Source organism: Girardinichthys multiradiatus, chromosome 19 (assembly GCF_021462225.1).
Source record: "Girardinichthys multiradiatus isolate DD_20200921_A chromosome 19, DD_fGirMul_XY1, whole genome shotgun sequence".
Classification (NCBI taxonomy): Eukaryota; Metazoa; Chordata; class Actinopteri; order Cyprinodontiformes; family Goodeidae; genus Girardinichthys; species Girardinichthys multiradiatus.
Genome location: NC_061811.1, coordinates 38026560 through 38047439, shown reverse-complemented (window position 1 = coordinate 38047439; position 20880 = coordinate 38026560). Strand labels below are relative to the sequence as shown.

General features: G+C 42.0%; 1 protein-coding gene across 2 annotated transcripts in view; it reads right to left on the bottom strand.

Annotated features, from left to right (window-relative positions):
- Window positions 1-20880, bottom strand: part of sec23a (Sec23 homolog A, coat complex II component) — a 35234-nt gene that overhangs the window by 4348 nt on the left and 10006 nt on the right. For both annotated transcript variants that reach the window (XM_047345459.1, XM_047345460.1), the window contains exons 9-13: window positions 18118-18233; window positions 13080-13203; window positions 12911-12991; window positions 11027-11116; window positions 19-125 (exon numbers count right to left, since the gene is read on the bottom strand). In XM_047345459.1, coding sequence (XP_047201415.1) covers window positions 19-125; window positions 11027-11116; window positions 12911-12991; window positions 13080-13203; window positions 18118-18233 — 518 coding nt within the window. The remainder of the gene's footprint in view (window positions 1-18; window positions 126-11026; window positions 11117-12910; window positions 12992-13079; window positions 13204-18117; window positions 18234-20880) is intronic.

Genomic DNA, 20880 nt, shown 5'->3' with positions numbered 1-20880 from the left:
GCAGCTGTGCCATCATACTTTCTTGCAGTCGTGGTGACTCGGATGCGTCTTAGTCCGGAGGAATGTTGGTACTGAGTGACAAACTGGATCGCCCCACGGCCACCTTGAGGGATTGGAGCATTATGCTGTACGAAAAACAAGAAACAGTAAGATCAACAATCTGCATGAAGTAATAATCCTGCAGCAGTAGTCAGAGGTTACAGGAGGAGAATTAATACATGAACCGGACTGTGATTTTTGCTACAGGGATCATCAAGACAATTTTACAGTTTTTTTAGAATTACTAAAACATATTTGTTCAAACCTTCTACACTTTTTGATACAAACCTGTAAAAACAAATCCCACTCTTCAAAATTCACTCTTGAAACCCTTGAATCTTAATCCAAAACTGAGCATCACGTCAAAACACCTAACTGCTTAAAACCAACCCAACCACTGGCCTCAATCATTCACAAAGTAGTGATTACAGACTACAGACAGCGGAGAACACAGTGTTCATGGCACGGCTTACAGCATATGATTTTTGATCACAGTGTACTGAAAGGCTTCTGCATGGCCCACAAAAACAAAAGCAAAAAAGCATTTATGGTAAATACAATAAAAACAAAGATTATGGAAATTATGGAAGAACTTTCAGAAATTCTAATTTTACTGGAAATATGCCTGCATTACTGTAATCTTCAGCATGGAAAACCAAACTAAATCAAACGAGTGTACAATGTGGCTGGTTCATGGGCTTCATCATGCAGCTCTTTGTGCTTCTCTGCCCCCAGCCTTCTTATTCTTCCTCATAGTATCCCACCTTTTACACACACATGCAATTGTCTCCCACGCCTCAGATGGTGTCTTTCCACTGTCAATATGAATCTCCAACCAACCAACGTGTACCCTGAACAAGTTCATATTTGCTCTCTATTTTTAGTTATTTGTGTTTTCTTGAAAAAAAAAAATCAAATCTATTAATAACCCTTCAGCCCCTTTCTGGGGTTTAATTGAAACATTTCCAGTGAAAAGTATCGAAAAGAGCCTGTAACTTTGAGCAAACAGTTTCATTCAGAAGCAAGATGATTTTTTTCATTTCCTGAAAACTTCCGTTTTTGGAGATCAGAGGTTTCTGTCTGACAGCAACATTATGTTGGTTGTCACAACCGTATATGTCAGCGTTGTCAATTTTGTGTTTAATTGGTGACATCTGTGTTCACCTTCGGCCTTGTGTTGGGTAACAGAATGAGCTTTAGTGTTTTCACTGTGTATTTTGAAAAACTGTAAGAATTAACCAAGCAATCAGTGCATTCCTGAATATGAACCAAGGCACTAGGTACCTACACCACTCTTCAGCAACATGGAGGCAGAATAGCATTAGAAAAATGACATAAATCCTGGAGATGCACCAATAGAGATGTTGACTGAAATCAGAAGATTTTAAGCTTAATCAGTCCTGACAGGAGACCAGCTACAGTCAAGCCCAAAATTATTTATATGCCCTACAGATTTAGATTTTAAATTAGTTTCATTTAACCAAGAAGTTTGGTTCCAATAAGAAATGAGACCATCTCTGTTGAAAGCATAAACAAATGTAAAAGGAATATTTATAATTTATCCCTTCTGAATAATAAGTGGAACATTTGTACTCAGTATTACAGCAAAAAAAACAAAAACACACCTTACAAAATGCCATGTTCCAAGTGGTATTTTGATGTTTTATCTTTGGTGATTCGCTTCAGGTCTTTGAAGCTGGACAGCCAGCTTGCCATCACCCTAATGTATAGCTGTTGTTGGAAACTCAAAAATCTGACTTTTTCCAATCAGTGAATGCACCATACATAACCAACTGACAACCACACTCTTTAGTGTGACTGTTGTTACTGAGTGAGGAAGACTAAGGGTTACCTTCAGAATTAATGAAGTGAAGCACAGAGATAAATTCAGCTCTTTAAAAGCAAACAATCATTTAGGAGAGAGAATAAGACTTTTTGCAGATAACAGGAAGGCTTAATGGAGTACAGCGAAGGTGCTCAGTTTTTTTCCTTTGGACATTTCAATATCTGTTACAGAACTGTTAGAAGTGTTGGCAGCTTTTTGGTAAGAGACTTGAGATCCTTCCTGCCCACAGCCATCAGCATCTACAACGGCTCTTTGAAGAAACCTGCATGATATGAGTTACAACAACATTTATTTCCCCTTCGGGATTAATAAAGTCTTTTTTAATTGAATTGAATTGAAAAGAGGACAGAAGAGACTCTCCGTGTCTCTACACCACCGTCTTTGTCAGGAGGGGATGTTTTGACGTGCTTTCTCAAACACTAAAACCTGACATGATCTAGAACATGTTTTAGTGATTAAAGTTATGGACCCATGGCGAACCCCCGCTTGAGGATGCCAAGAACTCAGAGATAAACGTGAAGTTAGTTTGCAATACCATTAGACCAGCTTTGGAAAACAGACCACAGGTCCAAGATGCTGTATTTCTAAAGTGTGTTGTCTTTATTTTCTTTTTGCATTTGTATTGTATTCTGTCTCTTCATTGACTGCACAGTAATCAGCATTCAGAGCTGAACTGTGAGAGCTGCTTAAACTCCTACAATGACTTATGATGTGGCTAGCAGCAGCAGCTTCACTCTCAGTATATGAAGTCAGAAAACACAAATATAACTGAACATGAACACTGAGGTCTGAGGTTCAGGACCATAATAATTAGACACAGCAGACCTGTTATTACCCGATTCAGGTGTTATAACACGTGTACAGACACAGACCAACATGTGCCATAAATGTGAGGACACTATTCAACCAAAGGGAGTGACTGAACCAACTTGAACCATAAAACAAGCCCATACCATTTCGGTCTTGGTCTCCACATTACATTTTATTTTAAATATCTGGTTGTTGTAATATTGTCAATAAAATTACAAGTAAGTCTTTGAAACTGTATCACAAGGTAAGTCCATCATAAATTGTGCCCACAGGGCAGTAAATGTCCTCAATAAGGTGGTATAAACCGCAGTTTGTCCACTTAAACTCACACAGGATATTGGACTTTCAGGCAGTGTTGACTTTCCTGTCACCAGATATCTTTGTGTATGTTTTTATGCATTTCTGTGTGTCTGTCTTGATCATCATCATCACAGCAGGTGATGGACATGTAGACCATGGCAACGGTCACTGTGGAGACACAATTACAGAGCAAGACACGCCTCATGCAGTCCTCAATCAGCAAAGCAGGCTTAGATGGAAAGCACACAGATTTAACATCAGTGATGGACATCAGGAACTAGCTCTGGACTTTCAGTGGAATCTTTGATTCTTTTATTTCCTGAAGGACTAAATCTGAACAACTGACTGAACTATGGTAGGAACAAACACAGAGTTAAAAATCAGGTAATACATAATGACTGATTGAGATTTGTTCTCTGAACTATACAAAATGGTGACGATTGTCTGTGGATGTCCGACATTTGACAGACCTGTGTTCCCAGCTTTACAAACCTGAAACTGAATTTTACTGTAAGTACTTCTTATGAAAAAGGGAAAAGTTGCTGAAGTCGGTTGAAACAAGCTGTCCCAGCTTTTTATTTTATGCTTCAACCTACTCGGTCCAAAAGAGAAAAAAGGAGCTCTATGCGGTGACTCATCAGACTTTATCTAAGCCCTGCTGATCTCTGTGTTCACACCATCTGAACTGTAGAACAGCAATTAAACTTCAGTCCTCAAGAGTTTCCACAAAAAGAAGGCGAAGACATTTCTCTTCATTTTTCTCTTTACTGATTGCAAATGCACAAACCTCCAGTTTTTGAAACTTTCTGGATCACACAAATGTGACTATAATCTACTGACATTTTATAAAGAAAAATTCCTTCCCAAAAGCTCAGTGGCTCCATGACTGTGGAGGATGGTGGGGTGGAGCTGGTGGTCAATCATAGAGAAGCAGCATCTCACTTAGAGCAGAGTTAGTGCTTACATGTGCTGTCTGACTTATATGTGATGATCTAAAGATGGAGGGTGCTCTGAGGGTGCTGTACACTGTGCTCATGGTTCTGTCAGGTACAGCAGCCATCTGTGGAAACCTTTTCATTCTCACCATCGTATTCCTCAACAAAGAGCTTCACTCCGACACATTGGGCCTGACCTTGAGCTTCAGTCTCAGTGATCTGGCTACTGGACTCACTGTCATTCCCTTTGCAGTGCACAACAGCCTGTCCTGGCCTGCTGTGTACCCCAGCAAGGGCGCCTTCTGTCAGGGAAGCGGCTTCATCCTTCTCCTCTTACAGTCCTCCTCTATTCAGTCTTTGACCTGGGCCACAGTGGACACGTTCACAGCAATCTGCTTTGCCCTCAGTTACCGCAGCATCTGGACCACCAAGAGGAGCTGGGTCCTGCTGACACTGATCTGGCTTTTCTGCCTACTGAATGCCTCTATGCCCCTGCTGGGCTTCGGGAGCTATGCTTACAGCGAGTCCAGGTTTCTCTGCGGTTTACAATTCACTCCTGAAAACAGGTACTTTGTGATACTGTGGATGGTGACCAGCATCACAGTGCCAATCTTCACAATGTGTTCCCTGTATGGATGCATAGTCTACATTGCAAGGAAACAGGCTAGAAGAGGAACTTTTGTGTGTAATGAGTTGCACTGCTTCTATGTTCCTGCAAATAATTACCTGAGGAGCTCCATTGTGATGGTCACCACCTCAGGTAGGTTAACTCTCAGCCCTCTGATGGTTCACTGTTATCTCCCTTTGCTTCTCTTTGAAACTTTGCTACAGCCTTCAGTTATTTAGCAGGAATCCCAATCATTTGCAGATGTTTTTGGAAAACTATTTCATGTACATTTCCACAATCAGATTTCTCAGTCCTCTTTGTCCACTTAAAGTATAAATACAAAAAAATGCTATGAATATACGGCAGACTTTACTACAGAGGGTTAAGCTTTAAAACACAGGTTCAGCAAAGGATTGTAAGTGGATGGATGGATGGATGGATGGATGGATGGATGATAAACAGGATAGATGAGGTTGGGTGGAATAATGAATAAATGGAGGCACACAGCTGATTGGACAAATTAATAAATAGATGGATGGATTTAGACAATGGCAAAGGGAATAAAGTCTAAAATAAACACACATTTTTCCATACTTATCCAGATCTGGAAACTACTTGAACCAAATTCCTTTAGTTTATATTGTTTTCCAGAACGGATTGGAATTGAAAAACTTTGTTTTCCAACAGGGGCTGCACGGTGGCGCAGTTGGTAGCACTGTTGCCTTGCAGCAAGAAGGTCCTGGGTTTGATTCCCGACCGGCGGTCTTTCTGCATGGAGTTTGCATGTTCTCCCCGTGCATGCGTGGGTTCTCACCGGGTACTCCGGCTTCCTCCCACAGTCCGAAGACATGCCTGTTAGGTTAATTGGTCACTCTAAATTGCCCTTAGGTGTATGAATGAGTGTGTGCATGGTTGTTTGTGTGTTGCCCTGCGATGGACTGGCGACCTGTCCAGGGTGTACCCTGCCTCTCGCCCATAGACTACTGGAGATAGGCACCAGCTACCCCGTGACCCACTATGGAATAAGCGGTAGAAAATGACTGACTGTTTTCCAACAGAATAAAGTGAGTTATACTAAAATCTAAGTCAGTCATTCAGGAACATTCAGGAATGTTGAACTGCTAACATTAAGAAATGTCCCTGTTTAGTTTAACATTAAAGGACTGTAAATTTACCAGGCAACATAAAGTAGGACAGCACACTGACTTTAAAAAGAAGTTAGTGATTAAATATAGTTTTGCAAACAACGTTTGAGTTCTCCCATTGCCCATTGGCTCTGTGTGGGCTGCTAACACAATCCTTTGTATTAACGTCACGTTTGTCTGCAGTGTGTTTGTTGGTCTGTTGGCTGCCGTACATCTCAGTGTGTCTGTATGAGACGTTGAGTGGTCAGCCGAGTCAAGGAGTCACTGCGGCCCTATCTACCTGGCTGGTTCTCACTAGTGCTGCCCTCAACCCCTGGATCATCTGCATGACACAGAAGTAAGTAGGTCTATTTATTCTTCTCCTCTTGGCTTTTCCCTTTCAGGGGTTGCCACAGCTAGTCATCTGTCTTAGGCTAACCCTATTGTCTGAATCTTCTACTCTCACACCATCATGTCCTCTTTTACTCCATCCATAGATCTACATAGAGTTTACATAGGCAACAAATCAGACCACAGCTCACATTTATCATTTTGTAGGACACTGGCTTCCTTTTTTTTTTTTTTTAGATTTTTTTTGTGGCACAAGTGACAGTAGATAGACAGGAAATGAAGGCGGAGAGAGAGGGGAAGACATGCAGCAAATGTCGCCTGGACCGGGACTCAAACCGGAACTACTATGTCAAGAACTAAAGCCTCTTGTTCATAGGTCGCACGCTTAAACCCCTACACCATCAGCGCCACACCCAGTTTAATGTCATTTTAATGAGATGTCAGAGAATTTGAGTTTTCTCTTACAGGTAGCAAAAGTAAGTAACGCAGCATTTCCCCGTCCCCACATGTTGCTGCATACTGCCAGTAAAAAGCTGTATTTGTGTTGTCTTGAAGGTTAGGGCTGGCGATGAGAGCTTTCTCGTTAGAAGTTGAAAAAAAAAGGAAAAACACACTTAGTCATGGTACCTATAGCAGACAGGAAGCGTTGATGGGTGTGGCCAAAGCTAACATAAAGCACATGCACTCTTAAATGAAACACATTTTAGACCTAATCTGTAAATGGTGACTGGCAACATTCTCCTGGATTAATTCCTGAGAAACGTTAGGAAACGACCCGAGCTTGCCTGAAAGCACGGAAAGCTTAGATGTTTCTAATACACAAGAAATCTAAGATAAGGAAGGGAGTGGCTGGTTGTGACTATGAGAGCACATTTCAGATTCAATGGTTAGACAATTCCTTGAGTACAACACCTAGCAAGGCTAGAAAAGATGAACATCTTTTTATTCTGTTTTTAATAACCCACTTTTCTCTGAGCCCAGCAGGTACAGGTCAGCAGTGCATCGAAGTTTTGGCAGATTTTATCAGAGGTGGTCTGGGATGTTTCTGCAGCTGCATTTCCAGAATACTGTTGTCCACCTGAACACAGCCAACCCCACCACTGCAACAACAACTGCTACTGAAACTAGCCGGTCATTACAGCCTGCTGAACCTAGAGCTCAGTGATCCACTCCACAGACTGGATCACCTCCACAAGCTTGTCCGACTCTGAAAAATAAATTTTTCTCTTTGGTCAGTGAACACACCATGGCTAACTAGACAGTTCTGCTAGCAAGATGATATCTTCAGGGTGAAAGTTTTTACTGAGTGAAGAAGAATCAAAGTTATAAATAACAAATTCTTCTGAAAAAAAAAAAAAAAAAGACGTAAGAAGGAAGCCTGGTGTGAAGATGCATGCTACATGTGAATGTACGGACTACACCGCTACAAATAAATTGTTCATCTAAATCTGAACAGCTAAGAAAAGGTAGGGGGAGCATGTGTTAAATTCAGGTTTGTTGACATGTGTGTCCTGTTTTTAAGCCAGTAAGCAAGTAAATTATATGCATGGGTAAGGTCTAATCTGCTTTAATATGTATAAGGTTTGCACTTTTGACCTATTCAAGGTTATTTCAAAACAAAGCAATTATGTTTAAGTGAAGAATCTAACCAGAACAGGTCAATGAACATGTTACATTATGCTAAAATCTAACCTCAAATCAATATCTGTAAAGTCCTAATAACATTGCAATACTGTGCTGCCATCTGTTGGTTATTTTAGCTAAAATAAAATAAAAATATAATGTATATATGAAAATATACCATATATATACATATATACATACACATATAAATATATATATATACATATATCTAGATATATATACACATCTCTCTCTCTATATATATATATATATATAGAGAGAGAGAGATGTATATATATAAAAATATATTTGGTATTTTTGTAAGTAGCTCTCAGATTGTCACTAATAAAAATCTTCAGCAATACTATATAGAACTAAATAAATATGAATTAGGTTAATGTGATTATTTAAATCTGCATTTTCGATAATGTGCTTTATACACATTCTTTTCAAGAGCTTTCTGAACTCTGTTCTAACAGAGACTATACAGAATACTTTCAGAATTTATATTTATGATTATTTATAGGGCTTGACAATATCAGGAAAACATAAAATGGTGATATTTTATTAACTATTGTGATAGCATTGTGATTAACCCAGTCTTCTCACTTTTCTTTGTCTTCAGTCATTATGAAGTCCCCAGGACTGTAGTATCTGAGCCACTAACTTCTATATGAAGCTTGGACATCAAGAGCAGTGAAAGTCCTTTTAATTTCCCTTAAAGACACCACTTTCGTGCAGACTTTAAATGCATGGTTGCTGAAATACTGCAACAAATTATGCATCCAAGCAGTTCTTTGCAATAGAATTATTTTGAAAATGATAACAATGACTCTTGTATCTGTTTTTTTTATTTTTTAGGTTGCGCTTTAAAGTTGGCCATTGGGTCAGTGAACACTGTAGGGGTTCTTTTGCCCCTCAGTGGGCCACTCTGAGCATAATGCTACAGTAAGACACACAGGAAGAGAAAACATTGTGGCCATTATCTCCACTGTCCTAATGCAGCAGTTAGAGCTCGGGTCTGTAAATTATGCCATACCTGAGCAGAACCTGTTCTAGTACCCAGTCGGTAAGCCTGTGAGATTCGCTAGTTATTGTGCTCACTGATGAGGTTAGAGAACAAAAGAACAAGCTCACAAACAGAGATTATACCTTGGTCTGTGTCTTACTTGGTTAATTCTGCTTTACTCCCTATGTACAGGTCCTTCTCAAAAAATTAGCATATTGTGATAAAGTTCATTATTTTCTATAATGTAATGATGAAAATTTAACATTCATATATTTTAGATTCATTGCACACTAACTGAAATATTTCAGGTCTTTTATTGTCTTAATACGGATGATTTTGGCATACAGCTCATGAAAACCCCAAATTCCTATCTCACAAAATTAGCATATTTCATCCGACCAATAAAAGAAAAGTGTTTTTAATACAAAAAACATCAACCTTCAAATAATCATGTACAGTTATGCACTCAATACTTGGTCGGGAATCCTTTTGCAGAAATGACTGCTTCAATGCGGCGTGGCATGGAGGCAATCAGCCTGTGGCACTGCTGAGGTCTTATGGAGGCCCAGGATGCTTCGATAGCGGCCTTTAGCTCATCCAGAGTGTTGGATCTTGTCTCTCAACGTTCTCTTCACAATATCCCACAGATTCTCTATGGGGTTCAGGTCAGGAGAGTTGGCAGGCCAATTGAGCACAGTGATACCATGGTCAGTAAACCAGTGGTTTTGGCACTGTGAGCAGGTGCCAGGTCGTGCTGAAAAATGAAATCTTCATCTCCATAAAGCTTTTCAGCAGATGGAAGCATGAAGTGCTCCAAAATCTCCTGATAGCTAGCTGCATTGACCCTGCCCTTTATAAAACACAGTGGACCAACACCAGCAGCTGACACAGCACCCCAGACCATCACTGACTGTGGGTACTTGACACTGGACTTCTGGCATTTTGGCATTTCCTTCTCCCCAGTCTTCCTCCAGACTCTGGCACCTTGATTTCCGAATGACATGCAGAATTTGCTTTCATCCGAAAAAAGTACTTTGGACCACTGAGCAACAGTCCAGTGCTGCTTCTCAGTAGCCCAGGTCAGGCGCTTCTGCCGCTGTTTCTGGTTCAAAAGTGGCTTGACCCGGGGAATGCGGCACCTGTAGCCCATTTCCTGCACACGCCTGTGCACGGTGGCTCTGGATGTTTCTACTCCAGACTCAGTCCACTGCTTCCGCAGGTCCCCCAAGGTCTGGAATCGGCCCTTCTCCACAATCTTCCTCAGGGTCCGGTCATCTCTTCTCGTTGTGCAGCGTTTTCTGCCACACTTTTTCCTTCCCACAGACTTCCCACTGAGGTGCCTTGATACAGCACTCTGGGAACAGCCTATTCGTTCAGAAATTTCTTTCTGTGTCTTACCCTCTTGCTTGAGGGTGTCAATAGTGGCCTTCTGGACAGCAGTCAGGTCGGCAGTCTTACCCATGATTGGGGTTTTGAGTGATGAACCAGGCTGTGAGTTTTAAAGGCCTCAGGAATCTTTTGCAGGTGTTTAGAGTTAACTCGTTGATTCAGATGATTAGGTTCATAGCTCGTTTAGAGACCCTTTTAATGATATGCTAATTTTGTGAGATAGGAATTTTGGGTTTTCATGAGCTGTATGACTAAATCATCCGTATTAAGACAAGGAAAGACCTGAAATATTTCAGTTAGTGTGCAATGAATCTAAAATATATGAATGTTAAATTTTCATCATTACATTATGGAAAATAATTAACTTTATCACAATATGCTAATTTCTTGAGAAGGACCTGTACAGTTGTATGGTTTTAACATCAGCCAGCTTGGGGACTAAAGATGTACATTAAATTTAGCTGCAATCTGGTAAATAAATGGAAATGTTTATCAGTATGTAATGTCCAAATAAGTGAAATAAAATAAAAGTAATGAAACTATGAAAAGTGCAAATGAACCTTTTTTTCTGAAACATTAACTGTCTATAGAGCAGCCAAACTTGCTTGATGCAGAATAAGAAGTTTTAGAAGGCAAAGTTGTGGTAAATTCAATAAAAAACTACAGGTAAGTTGTTTCGTTGCTAAAACACCAGCAGTCAGACAGAAGCTATTTTTTCAATAAAACCTTGTAGCTGGATAGACTACTCACTCTCTTGGATCTTTGTTTGCTATGAACCTAAAGCAGAAAGACAGTAACACTTTTTAATTTTAGTGTTTATTTATTGCAAGCCATACTGTAATTTATCTCATGTTCTCCTAATATGGTGCAGGTCTGGTTTGGGTTATGTTAAAACTATCCTCATTCCATATCTATAGCTTCCCACCCCCAAGTGGTTTTATCATTCAGCATTCTCCTGAGGGTGATACCTCCCACCCCCACAGCTTTGCATACCTGGTTCACAACCTCAAAGTAAAGAGCCAGTGTGGTGCTTGCATCTAGACCACAGATCTTCCACTGACAGGTTCCTCCCGTCCCGATCTCCTAAAACAAGAAGGTTTGCAGCGTTGACAAAATTACATGGCTTTCAGACGGCTTTATTGCACTGACAAGACTTATCAGTAACAGCAGCTTTTCAAATGAGCAGCTCTAGACACATGGTTCAGCTTCTCTTTAAAAGCAGCAATATTTATAAACGTAAATATTCTGTAAATGTATTTAGAAATTCTTGTCTACCAGGTAATTGTCAGTAAAACTGTCAACACTACATGTGTTTTGTGTTTTCTCTGTAGCTGAGAGCTGCAGTTATTGTCCTGTTGATCAGTGTTTCTGCACTGTAGGACTCTGTCTCTCTGTAACAGCCAGACTGTCTTAATTTTATATCTCTCTGCAGAGACCATCGGCATAATATCAAAAATTGGTGTAGATCTGGCATAGAAATGATTGTGTGCTGAACCCCAGCTGTGATTCACATGGGTGCGTATACAGGCAAACTCCAGGGTATAAAAACTGAGTGCTATAGGAAACAATCATCATTTGTATGCCACACCGCTATTGATCCACAGAATCTGGAGTTGGATAAACGATAAACCAGATAAATTCCTCTTAGATTTTAAAGTGTCATAAAAGAGGATTAATGATGGTTATTTATTTTAAGGCTAGGCTTAAAACTTTCCTTTTTGATAAAGCTTATAGTTAGAGAGGTTTAGGTTATCCTGAGCTATCTCTGTAGTTATGCTGCTATAGGCTTAGGCTGCTTGAGGACATAATGACCACTTTCACCCTCTTCGCTACATTCTCATACTACTCTCCAATTTTGCATTATTTGCTGTTATTTCACCTATTAACTTTGTTCTTTCTCTTTTCTCTTCCTAGAAGCTACACCTGGCCTGACTGTGTGTCTACCTGTGACATCTTTCTGAAGAGGGGAATTGTCCAAGCTTCTACTGGCAACAACTTAATGCTCACCCTCTACTGATGATCCACATGGCCCTGTCTTTCAGTGTTTAACCTTTTCTCTCTCCTAGACATAGCTACTGACTGAGCTTCTACTGTAACAAACTCTATGTGCTCTCTTTCAGACTCTAACATTGAAAACTGGCTCAGAGTTTATTTGTTCTTTCTTTCTAGATGAAACAACTAAAGGAGCTACATCCACTAACATTTACTTTTCCTTCCCATAGAAAGAACTCCTGGATCAGTGCTTCTTTGTTCTCTTTGTGTCTCTGTTCCGTTCTCTCAAACCCCCAGGCGGTTGTGGCAGATGGCCGCTCACATTGAGCCTGGTTCTGCTGAAAGGTTTCTTCCTGTTAAAAGGGAGTTTTCCTCTCCGCTGTCGCTACATGCATGCTCAGTATGAGGGATTGCTGCAAAGTCTGTTCAATGGTTAGGATTAACTGGAATGTTTGAACCTGACTTTTGTGAAGTGCCTTGAGACGACATGTGTTGTGAATTGGCGCTATATAAATAAACTGAATTGAATTTGTTACAGTACCCATTACAAATTATGTTGTCAGTCACAGTTAATCGTTAATGTAAACCGATAAAGACTCACTGATCAAATACAATCCACAATGAACACATCACCTGTGCTGTCAAGTATCTTTTCGCACTAGTAAAGTGTACTGTAGAACCTCAGGCAAAGATAAATGTTCTCTGCTCTAAGAGCATTATGACATAACTTCTTAGACCTGCTGGGATGTGTCCATATCCAAACTGACAGAACCTGAAAAAAAGCCCTGGAATGACTGCATATTTGATAAATGAGGTCAATAAACGCTGTTGTTCTTGTTGGTGCCTGTGGGGGCAGTGTGGTAAACTGGTGGTAGTAACCCATACGTTTTCAGATACACATGGTCCTTTTGCGTTCAGAGACACACAGGGGCCAATTGCTCCACACACTTTGATCTCTCTGGATGTCTGCAACAGAATAGAGCAAACCTTATTAACATCTGGCACAGATCAGCTAAGTTTAGACTCATCTACTTCCTGTGTTTCTGGTTCATACCTTGGCCTCAAGCGTGGCAGAAAAAGCCATCTTGAAGGATTCCTGGACGTCTTTGGTGAAAACCCTCTGGAAGGTTTGCTTGAACAGAGACGTGTTGAAGGAGTCGGCCATCACCATGTATCCTCTGACAAAAAAGGAAAAACATGGACTGAAACCTGACATCTGAGTAGGATAAGACAAAATCTCAACCTCCCCAGAACGTAGGAGTCCTCTTTTTGTGTCTGCTAGTGAAATCCTGTTACTAATCATTTAAATATGTAAAGGAGTTGTTATTCTGGGGTTTTGTTCTTCTCATAACCATTTGTACAGACAAGCAACCGAGTTCAAGATTTGTTCCAAAATGTCACAAAGGTTGTAGGTTGTGACAACTTTGCTAAATTCTTACATAAGTTATGATCATTTGTACAATAAAACAGCAGGAATTTTCAAAAGATGTTATAAATATGCTTATTTATACAAAACAATCTGAAATATCAACTATGATTCTGACTAGGTAAACATTGACATAGAAATAAATAATGTGTTTAAATATCAGTAGATCTAATATGAGAATATGGAGGTCTATTTACAGAGCCTTGTAGAAGTAGTCATACCTCTTCAACTTCTTTCCATTCTGACACATTACAGCCATATACTTGAATGTATTTAGATGGTTTCCTTGTACAGTGCTATGTGACTTTGTATCTGGGAAAGTTGCTTTAGAAACTTTACTTGCTTACCATTTTATTTAGATTTTATGTGACAGACCAACATAAAATAGTGCATAATTGTGAAGTTTAAGCAACAGTATACCTAGTTCTCAAAAGTTTTTATAATTCAAAAATCTGAAAAGTATGATGTGCATTTGTATTTAGGCGTCCTGAGTCAATATTTGTAGAACCCACAGTTCCAGCAGTAGGTGTTTCGAGTTATGGCTCTGCCAACTTTGAACATTTACAGAAATATTTGCTCATTCTGATCTGCAAAACATCTTAAACTCAGTCAGATTGGATGGAGAGGACTGTTAATAACAAATTTCAAGTGTTGCCACAAATTCTCAGTTGAATTTAACAGTTTAACAGATTTAACAGGCAAGGCAAGTTAATTTATGTAGCACATTTCAGTAGCAAGACAATTCAAAGTGCTGTACATGAAAAAAAATCGAAAAAGAAACACAATAGGACAAGTACATTGCAGTGGCATAAAGGTAATTAAATAATTAAAGAGAATAAAAAAATTATTAAAAAGGTGATAATCAAAAAATAAATAAAATCAAATAATAATGATAAAATAAAAAAATAATGATAAAATGATTGAGAAGAAAATTAAAAGGAAGTTGGACTGAAAACCTAACTAATAATGTTTAGATGGCACAGTCAAAGGCCACTCTAAACAAATAAGTTTTTAATCTTGATCTAAAGCAACTCAGGGCTTCAGTGTGAGGACGCAGGCAGCAGCGTTCTGGATCAACTACAGCTGTCTGATCGACTTTTTAGGCACACCTGTGAAGACACCGTTGCAGTAATCAATTCTACTAAAGATGAACGCATGAATTAGTTTTTCAAAGTCCTGCTGAGACATTAGTCCTTTAATCCTGGAGATGTTCTTTAGGTGATAGAAGGCCTACCTTGTTACTGTCTTTATGTGCCTCTGAAGGTTCAGGTCTGAGTCCATCACTACACCCAGGTTTCGAGCCTGACTGGTGGTTTCTTGCTATATTAACTGAAGCTGTGTGCTAACTTTTAAACGCTCTTCCTTTGGTCCAAAGATTATTACTTCAGTTTTGTTTTGATTCAGCTGAAGAAAATTTTGGCCCATCCATGCATTGATTTCTTCTAAGCATTTACCCAGTGCTTGAATGGGTTCATGGTCACCTGGTGACATCGTAACGTATAGCTGTGTGTCGTCTGCATAGTTATGATAACTTACGTTGTTGTTTATTAAAATCTGAGTTAGGGGGAGCATGTAGATATTGAATAGGAGAGGCCCTAAGATGGACCCTTGGGGAACGTCACATGTGATTTTTGTGGTCTCAGATGTAAAGTTACCTACTGACACAAAAACATCACTGTCCTTCAAGTAGGATTTAAACCAATCGAGCTCTGTTTCAGAAAGGCTGACCCGGTTTTCCAGGCGCTCTAATAAAATGGAGTGATCAACAGTGTCGAATGCTGCACTAAGGTCTACATGAATATACTTTGGTCTACAGCAGCACTGGCTGTATATTTAGGGCGGTTGTCCTGCTGGAAGGTGAACCTCCAACCCAGTCTCAAATCTTCTGCAGCCTCTAACAGGTTTTCTTCCAGGACTGTCCTGGATTTAGCTCTATCCATCTTTCCGTCCACTCTGACCAGCTTCCCTGTCACTGATGAAGAAAAGGATACCCCTCAGCATAATGTGGCCCACTGTGGAATTGCATTGTGGAAATGATGTGACCACACTTGGACCAAAAATAATACTATTGGCTCATCAGACCAGAGCATCTTTTTCAACATTTCTGCTGTGTCCACTACATGGCATTTGGCAAACTTTAAAAATGACTTCTTAAGCATTTCTTTCAATAATGGCTTCAGTTTTCAGATTTTCATTTGTAAAAAAAAACAAAAAAACAACTGAAAACCATTTATCCTTTTTCTTTTACTTCAGAAAGAACTAGTTTGTGTTGTCTACATCAAACCTAAAAATATCCACAAAGTTTTGTGTTGCAACACGGTTTCATGTATCAAAAAGCTTTTGATAACTTTTGATCCCCAATCCCTTAAGAGTATACTGAGTGGTTTTCAAGTCTCTAAGTCAAAAGCTGTAGGAGGAGTTCGCTCAGATATGCGGGTTAGAAACGGCCAAAACAGGGTCAAAATGGCAACTTCAATCCAAGATGGCTGACTTCCTGTGGGGTTTGGACCAATGCTCCAAGATACTTTTTTGTAGGTCCTGCCACGTTACATATGTGTACTAAATTTCGGAATCCTCGGTCATAGCATGGCTTGGGGCTGATTTTTTAAAAACATTTTGGGGGCGCTGTGTACGAATTAGGCCACGCCCACCAAATATGTCATCAGAACTCTGTTGTGGACTGGACAAGGATCAATCACATTGAATTTGTTGCAGATCAGATGATCTATGTGGAAATTAGAGGCAAACGTATGGCCATGGCGTGACGTCTGATTTCGGCGTGCCTCCACGGCCACGCCCTTTCATGAAAAGACACTGTGCATCAAACGAAGTTAGACCCACTAGTTATCTGTCTTCTGACACACTTTCAAGCGGATTGGGTCAAGAGGGTCAGAGGGGTTTGTTTCCAAGTGAAAAAAGCGACTTCCTGTTCTGAGGGGGCGTGGCTTTGATGATGTCAGCATATGACCCCATAGGATTGTCGGGAACCCGAAGGTCCTCCTTCATGCCAACTTTGGTGTGATTTGGAATTTGTTTGGGAAAGTTATTGCAATTTTTCACTTTTGGCGCGAACGCCAAGTTCGTGTCCCGGCCACGCCCCCTAAACATGCCCAAAATCTCACGATTTTGATAACTTTTAATCCCCCATCCCTTAACTGCATGTTGACCAAATATGAACCTGATAGCTAAAGATTCCTAGGAGGAGTTCGTTAAAGTTCGAGGTGAGTAAAAGTGAAAAACGGGCAAAAATCGGCCTTTGACCCAAAATGGCCGACTTCCTGCGCATTTTAGGGCATACCCCCAGGATACTTTTTTTCTTGGTTTGAGGAGTTCTAGCATTGTGCCAAATTTCAGATCTGTACGACTTACGGTTTGGCCTATCTCACGTTTGGGGGCGTGGCTAAGTGGTTTGGCCACGCCCACTGACGACTACATTAAAGAACAAAAATTTCACGTAGGGGACAATTTTGGGTAAAATTTGGTGAGTTTTGGGATATGGCAAAGTCCCCATATTGCCCCGCCAAAAGTCCCCGGAAAAAAGAATAATAAAGAAGAAGAGAAGAATTCGAGCGATTGCAATAGGCCCTTGCAGTTTTTTGCAGTTTTCCTGCTCGTTTTTGCAGTTTTCCTGCTCGGGCCTAATAATAATAATGCTGAATTTTGCATCATTTGAATGTTCTAAAAACCTGTATTTATCAAGTAGCCTTTTGTATAACTCCTTCAAGGCCTCTGCTGTAGAAACAGACTAAGTGTTCAGGTCTAACTGGGCTTTAGGCCCCCAAGGATTTTTGAGGAGCATTATGTCACTGAGAGACACAACAACAGACATCCGAATTGACACTGTGGAATCTTTCCGCTTCCTGGGAACCATCATCTCCCAGGATCTCAAGTGGGAGCCAAACATCAGCTCCCTCATCAAGAAAGCCCAGCAGAGGATGTTCTTCCTGCGGCAGCTGAAGAAATTCCACCTGCCAAAGACTATGATGGTGCACTTCTACACAGCCATCATTGAGTCCATCCTCACCTCCTCCATCACCATCTGGTACGCCGCTGCTACAGCCAAGGATAAGGACAGGCTGCAGCGTGTCATTCGGTCTGCTGAGAAGGTGATTGGCTGCAGTCTACTGTCGCTCCAGGAACTGTACACCTCCAGGACCCTGAAGCGGGCAGGGAAGATTCTGGCTGATCCCTCCCACCCCGGTCACAGACTCTTTGAAACTCTCCCCTCTGGCAGGAGGCTGCGGTCCATCCGGACCAAAACCTCACGCCACAAGAACAGTTTTTTCCCATCTGCCACCAGCCTTGTTAACAAAGCCCGGAAACCACCCTGACACTCTCCCTTTCCCCCCCCTTTTTGCTGACAGGACACTTGTAACCTGTAACTCTATGCGTTACATTAACGCTCAGCTTGGACTCCTGCTTTACTTGCACTGCCATACTTGCACAATGATCACCTGCACTGTTGTATTGCTCTTGCATCTTATACTGCTCTATATTTACTCTCATTCACTTAAAACTGTGCACATATATTTATATTATATTGTAGATATGTTTATACTGTTTAATTTGTATTGTATTGCACTGACTACGCCAAAACAAATTCCTTGTATGTCCAAAAACGTACTTGGCAATAAAGCTTTTCTGATTTCTGAATGTGTGAATTTACCCTGTGTGGTTGGGGCAGCATTTCATCTCCAGCAAACCCGTCTGATCGAGAGCGCAAGCATAAATGTCAATGATGTGTCCATTTGTGGAAGCTCTGTTGGCGAGAGCCTCAAAATGCTGTAACACACAGATTAACACACACAGTTTAGGCGCAGAGGTTTAACCAAAGGCTTGAATGTGCACAGTGCAGGCAGACAGCTTGTCTATAGAGATACCGAGACATGGTGCTTTTCCACTGGTGCAGCCTCATCTACTTCCACTAATCCAAAGAGCACAGAGGAAATCAAATCTGATAAGGTAAGGATTCCAGCAACACCTACAGCTTGTTGGAAGCCAATTTTATTAAGAGACAATACATTTTGGCCCGTGGCCTTCATTAGTCTCATCACAAAACATCAAATAGTTGCTTTTAAATAAACTACAGTTAGACAAAATTAGTGTTTGGTCTATTATTTCTTTATAATAATTATGCCTCTTGACAATGCATCTTACAATGTGGGGAAGCCTGAATTTTGAAGAGAGAAGATACAGTGCCTTGCGAAAGTACTCGGCCCCCTTGAACTGGTCAACCTCTTGCCACATTTCAGGCTTCAAACATAAAGATATCAAATTCAAATTTTTTGTGAAGAATCAACAACAAGTGGGACACAATCGTGAAGTGGAATGAAATTTATTGGATGTGTCAAACTTTTTTAACAAATAAAAAACTGAAAAGTGGGGTGTGCAATATTATTCGGCTCCCTTGTGTTAATACTTTCTAGCGCCACCCTTTGCTGCAATTACAGCTGCAAGTCACTTGGGGTATGTCTCTATCAGTTTTGCACATCGAGAAACTGAAATTCTTGCCCATTCTTCCTTGCAAAACAGCTCGAGCTCAGTGAGGTTGGATGGAGAGCGTTCGTGAACAGCAGTCTTCAGCTCTTTCCACAGATTCCCAATTGGTTTCAGGTCTGGACTTTGACTTGGCCATTCCAACACCTGGATACGTTTATTTTTGAACCATTTCATTGTAGATTTGGCTTTATGTTTTGGATCATTGTCTTGTTGGAAGATAAATCTCCATCCCAGTCTCAGGTCTCTTTCAGACTCCAACAGGTTTTCTTCCAGAATGGTCCTGTATTTGGCCCCATCCATCTTCCCAGTGGGCCCAGTGGGCCCACCACCTGCAGGGGGAACCGTGAGGGACCGGTGCAAAGAGGATTGGGTGGCGGACGAAGGTGGAGACCTCAACAGCCCGATCCCCGGATGCTTAGGCTGGCTCTAGGGACGTGGAATGTCACCTCGCTGGGGGGGAAGGAGTCTGAGCTTGTGCGGGAGGTCGAGAGATATCGACTAGAAATAGTCGGGCTCGCCTCCACGCACAGCGTGGGCTCTGGAACCCATCTCCTTGAGAGGGGTTGGACTCTCTTCTACTCTGGAGTGGCCCACGGGGAGAGGCGGCGGGCTGGTGTGGGTTTGCTTGTTGCCCCCCAGCTCAGCCGTCTCGTGTTGGGGTTTACCCCAGTGGATGAGAGGGTTGTATCCCTGCACCTTCGGGTTGGGGAGAGGTCTCTGACTATCATTTCAGCCTACGGGCCGAGTGGTAGTGCAGAGTACCCTGCCTTCTTGACGTCCCTGTCGGGGGTGCTGGATAGTGCCCCTCCTGGGGACTCCATTATTCTGCTGGGGGACTTCAACGCCCACGTGGGGAACGACAGTGACACCTGGAGAGGCGTGATCGGGAGGAATGGCCTCCCCGATCTGAATCCGAGCGGTGTTTTGTTATTGGACTTCTGTGCTAGTCACGGATTGTCCATAACGAACACCATGTTCAAACATAAGGGTGTCCATCAGTGCACTTGGCACCAGGACACCCTAGGCAGGAGGTCGATGATCGACTTTGTTGTCGTATCATCAGACCTTCGGCCGCATGTTTTGGACACTCGGGTGAAGAGAGGGGCTAAGCTGTCCACTGATCATCACCTGGTGGTGAGTTGGATCCACTGGAGGAGGAGAAAGCCGGACAGACTCGGCAGGCCCAAGCGCATAGTGAGGGTCTGCTGGGAACGCCTGGCGGAGCCCTCGGCCAGGGATGTATTCAACTCCCACCTCCGGGAGAGCTTCGACCAGATCCCGGGGGATGTTGGAGACATAGAGTCCGAGTGGACCATGTTCTCTGCATCTATTGTCGATGCTGCTGCCCATAGCTGTGGCCGTAAGGTCTGCGGTGCCTGTCGTGGCGGCAATCCCAGAACCCGGTGGTGGACACCGGCAGTAAGGGATGCTGTTAAGCTGAAGAAGGAGTCCTATCGGCTGTGGTTGGCTTGTGGGACTCCTGAGGCGGCTGACGGGTACCGTGAGGCCAAGCGTGCTGCGGCCCGGGCTGTGGCAGGGGCAAAAACTCGAGCCTGGGAAGAGTTCGGTGAGGCCATGGAGAAGGACTACCGGTTGGCCTCAAAGCGATTCTGGCAAACCGTCCGGCGCCTCAGGAGGGGGAAGCAGTGCTTCGCCAACACTGTTTATAGTGGGGGCGGGAGACTGCTGACCTCGACTGAGGACATTATCGGGCGGTGGAAGGAGTACTTCGAGGATCTCCTCAATCCTGCCATCACGCATTCCGTGGTGGAAACAGAGGCTGGGGACTCGGGGTTGGACTCTTTCATCACCCAGGCTGAAGTCACCGAGGTGGTTAAAAAGCTCCGCGGTGGCAAGGCTTCGGGGGTGGATGAGATCCGCCCTGAGTACCTCAAGTCTCTGGATGTTATAGGGCTGTCATGGTTGACAC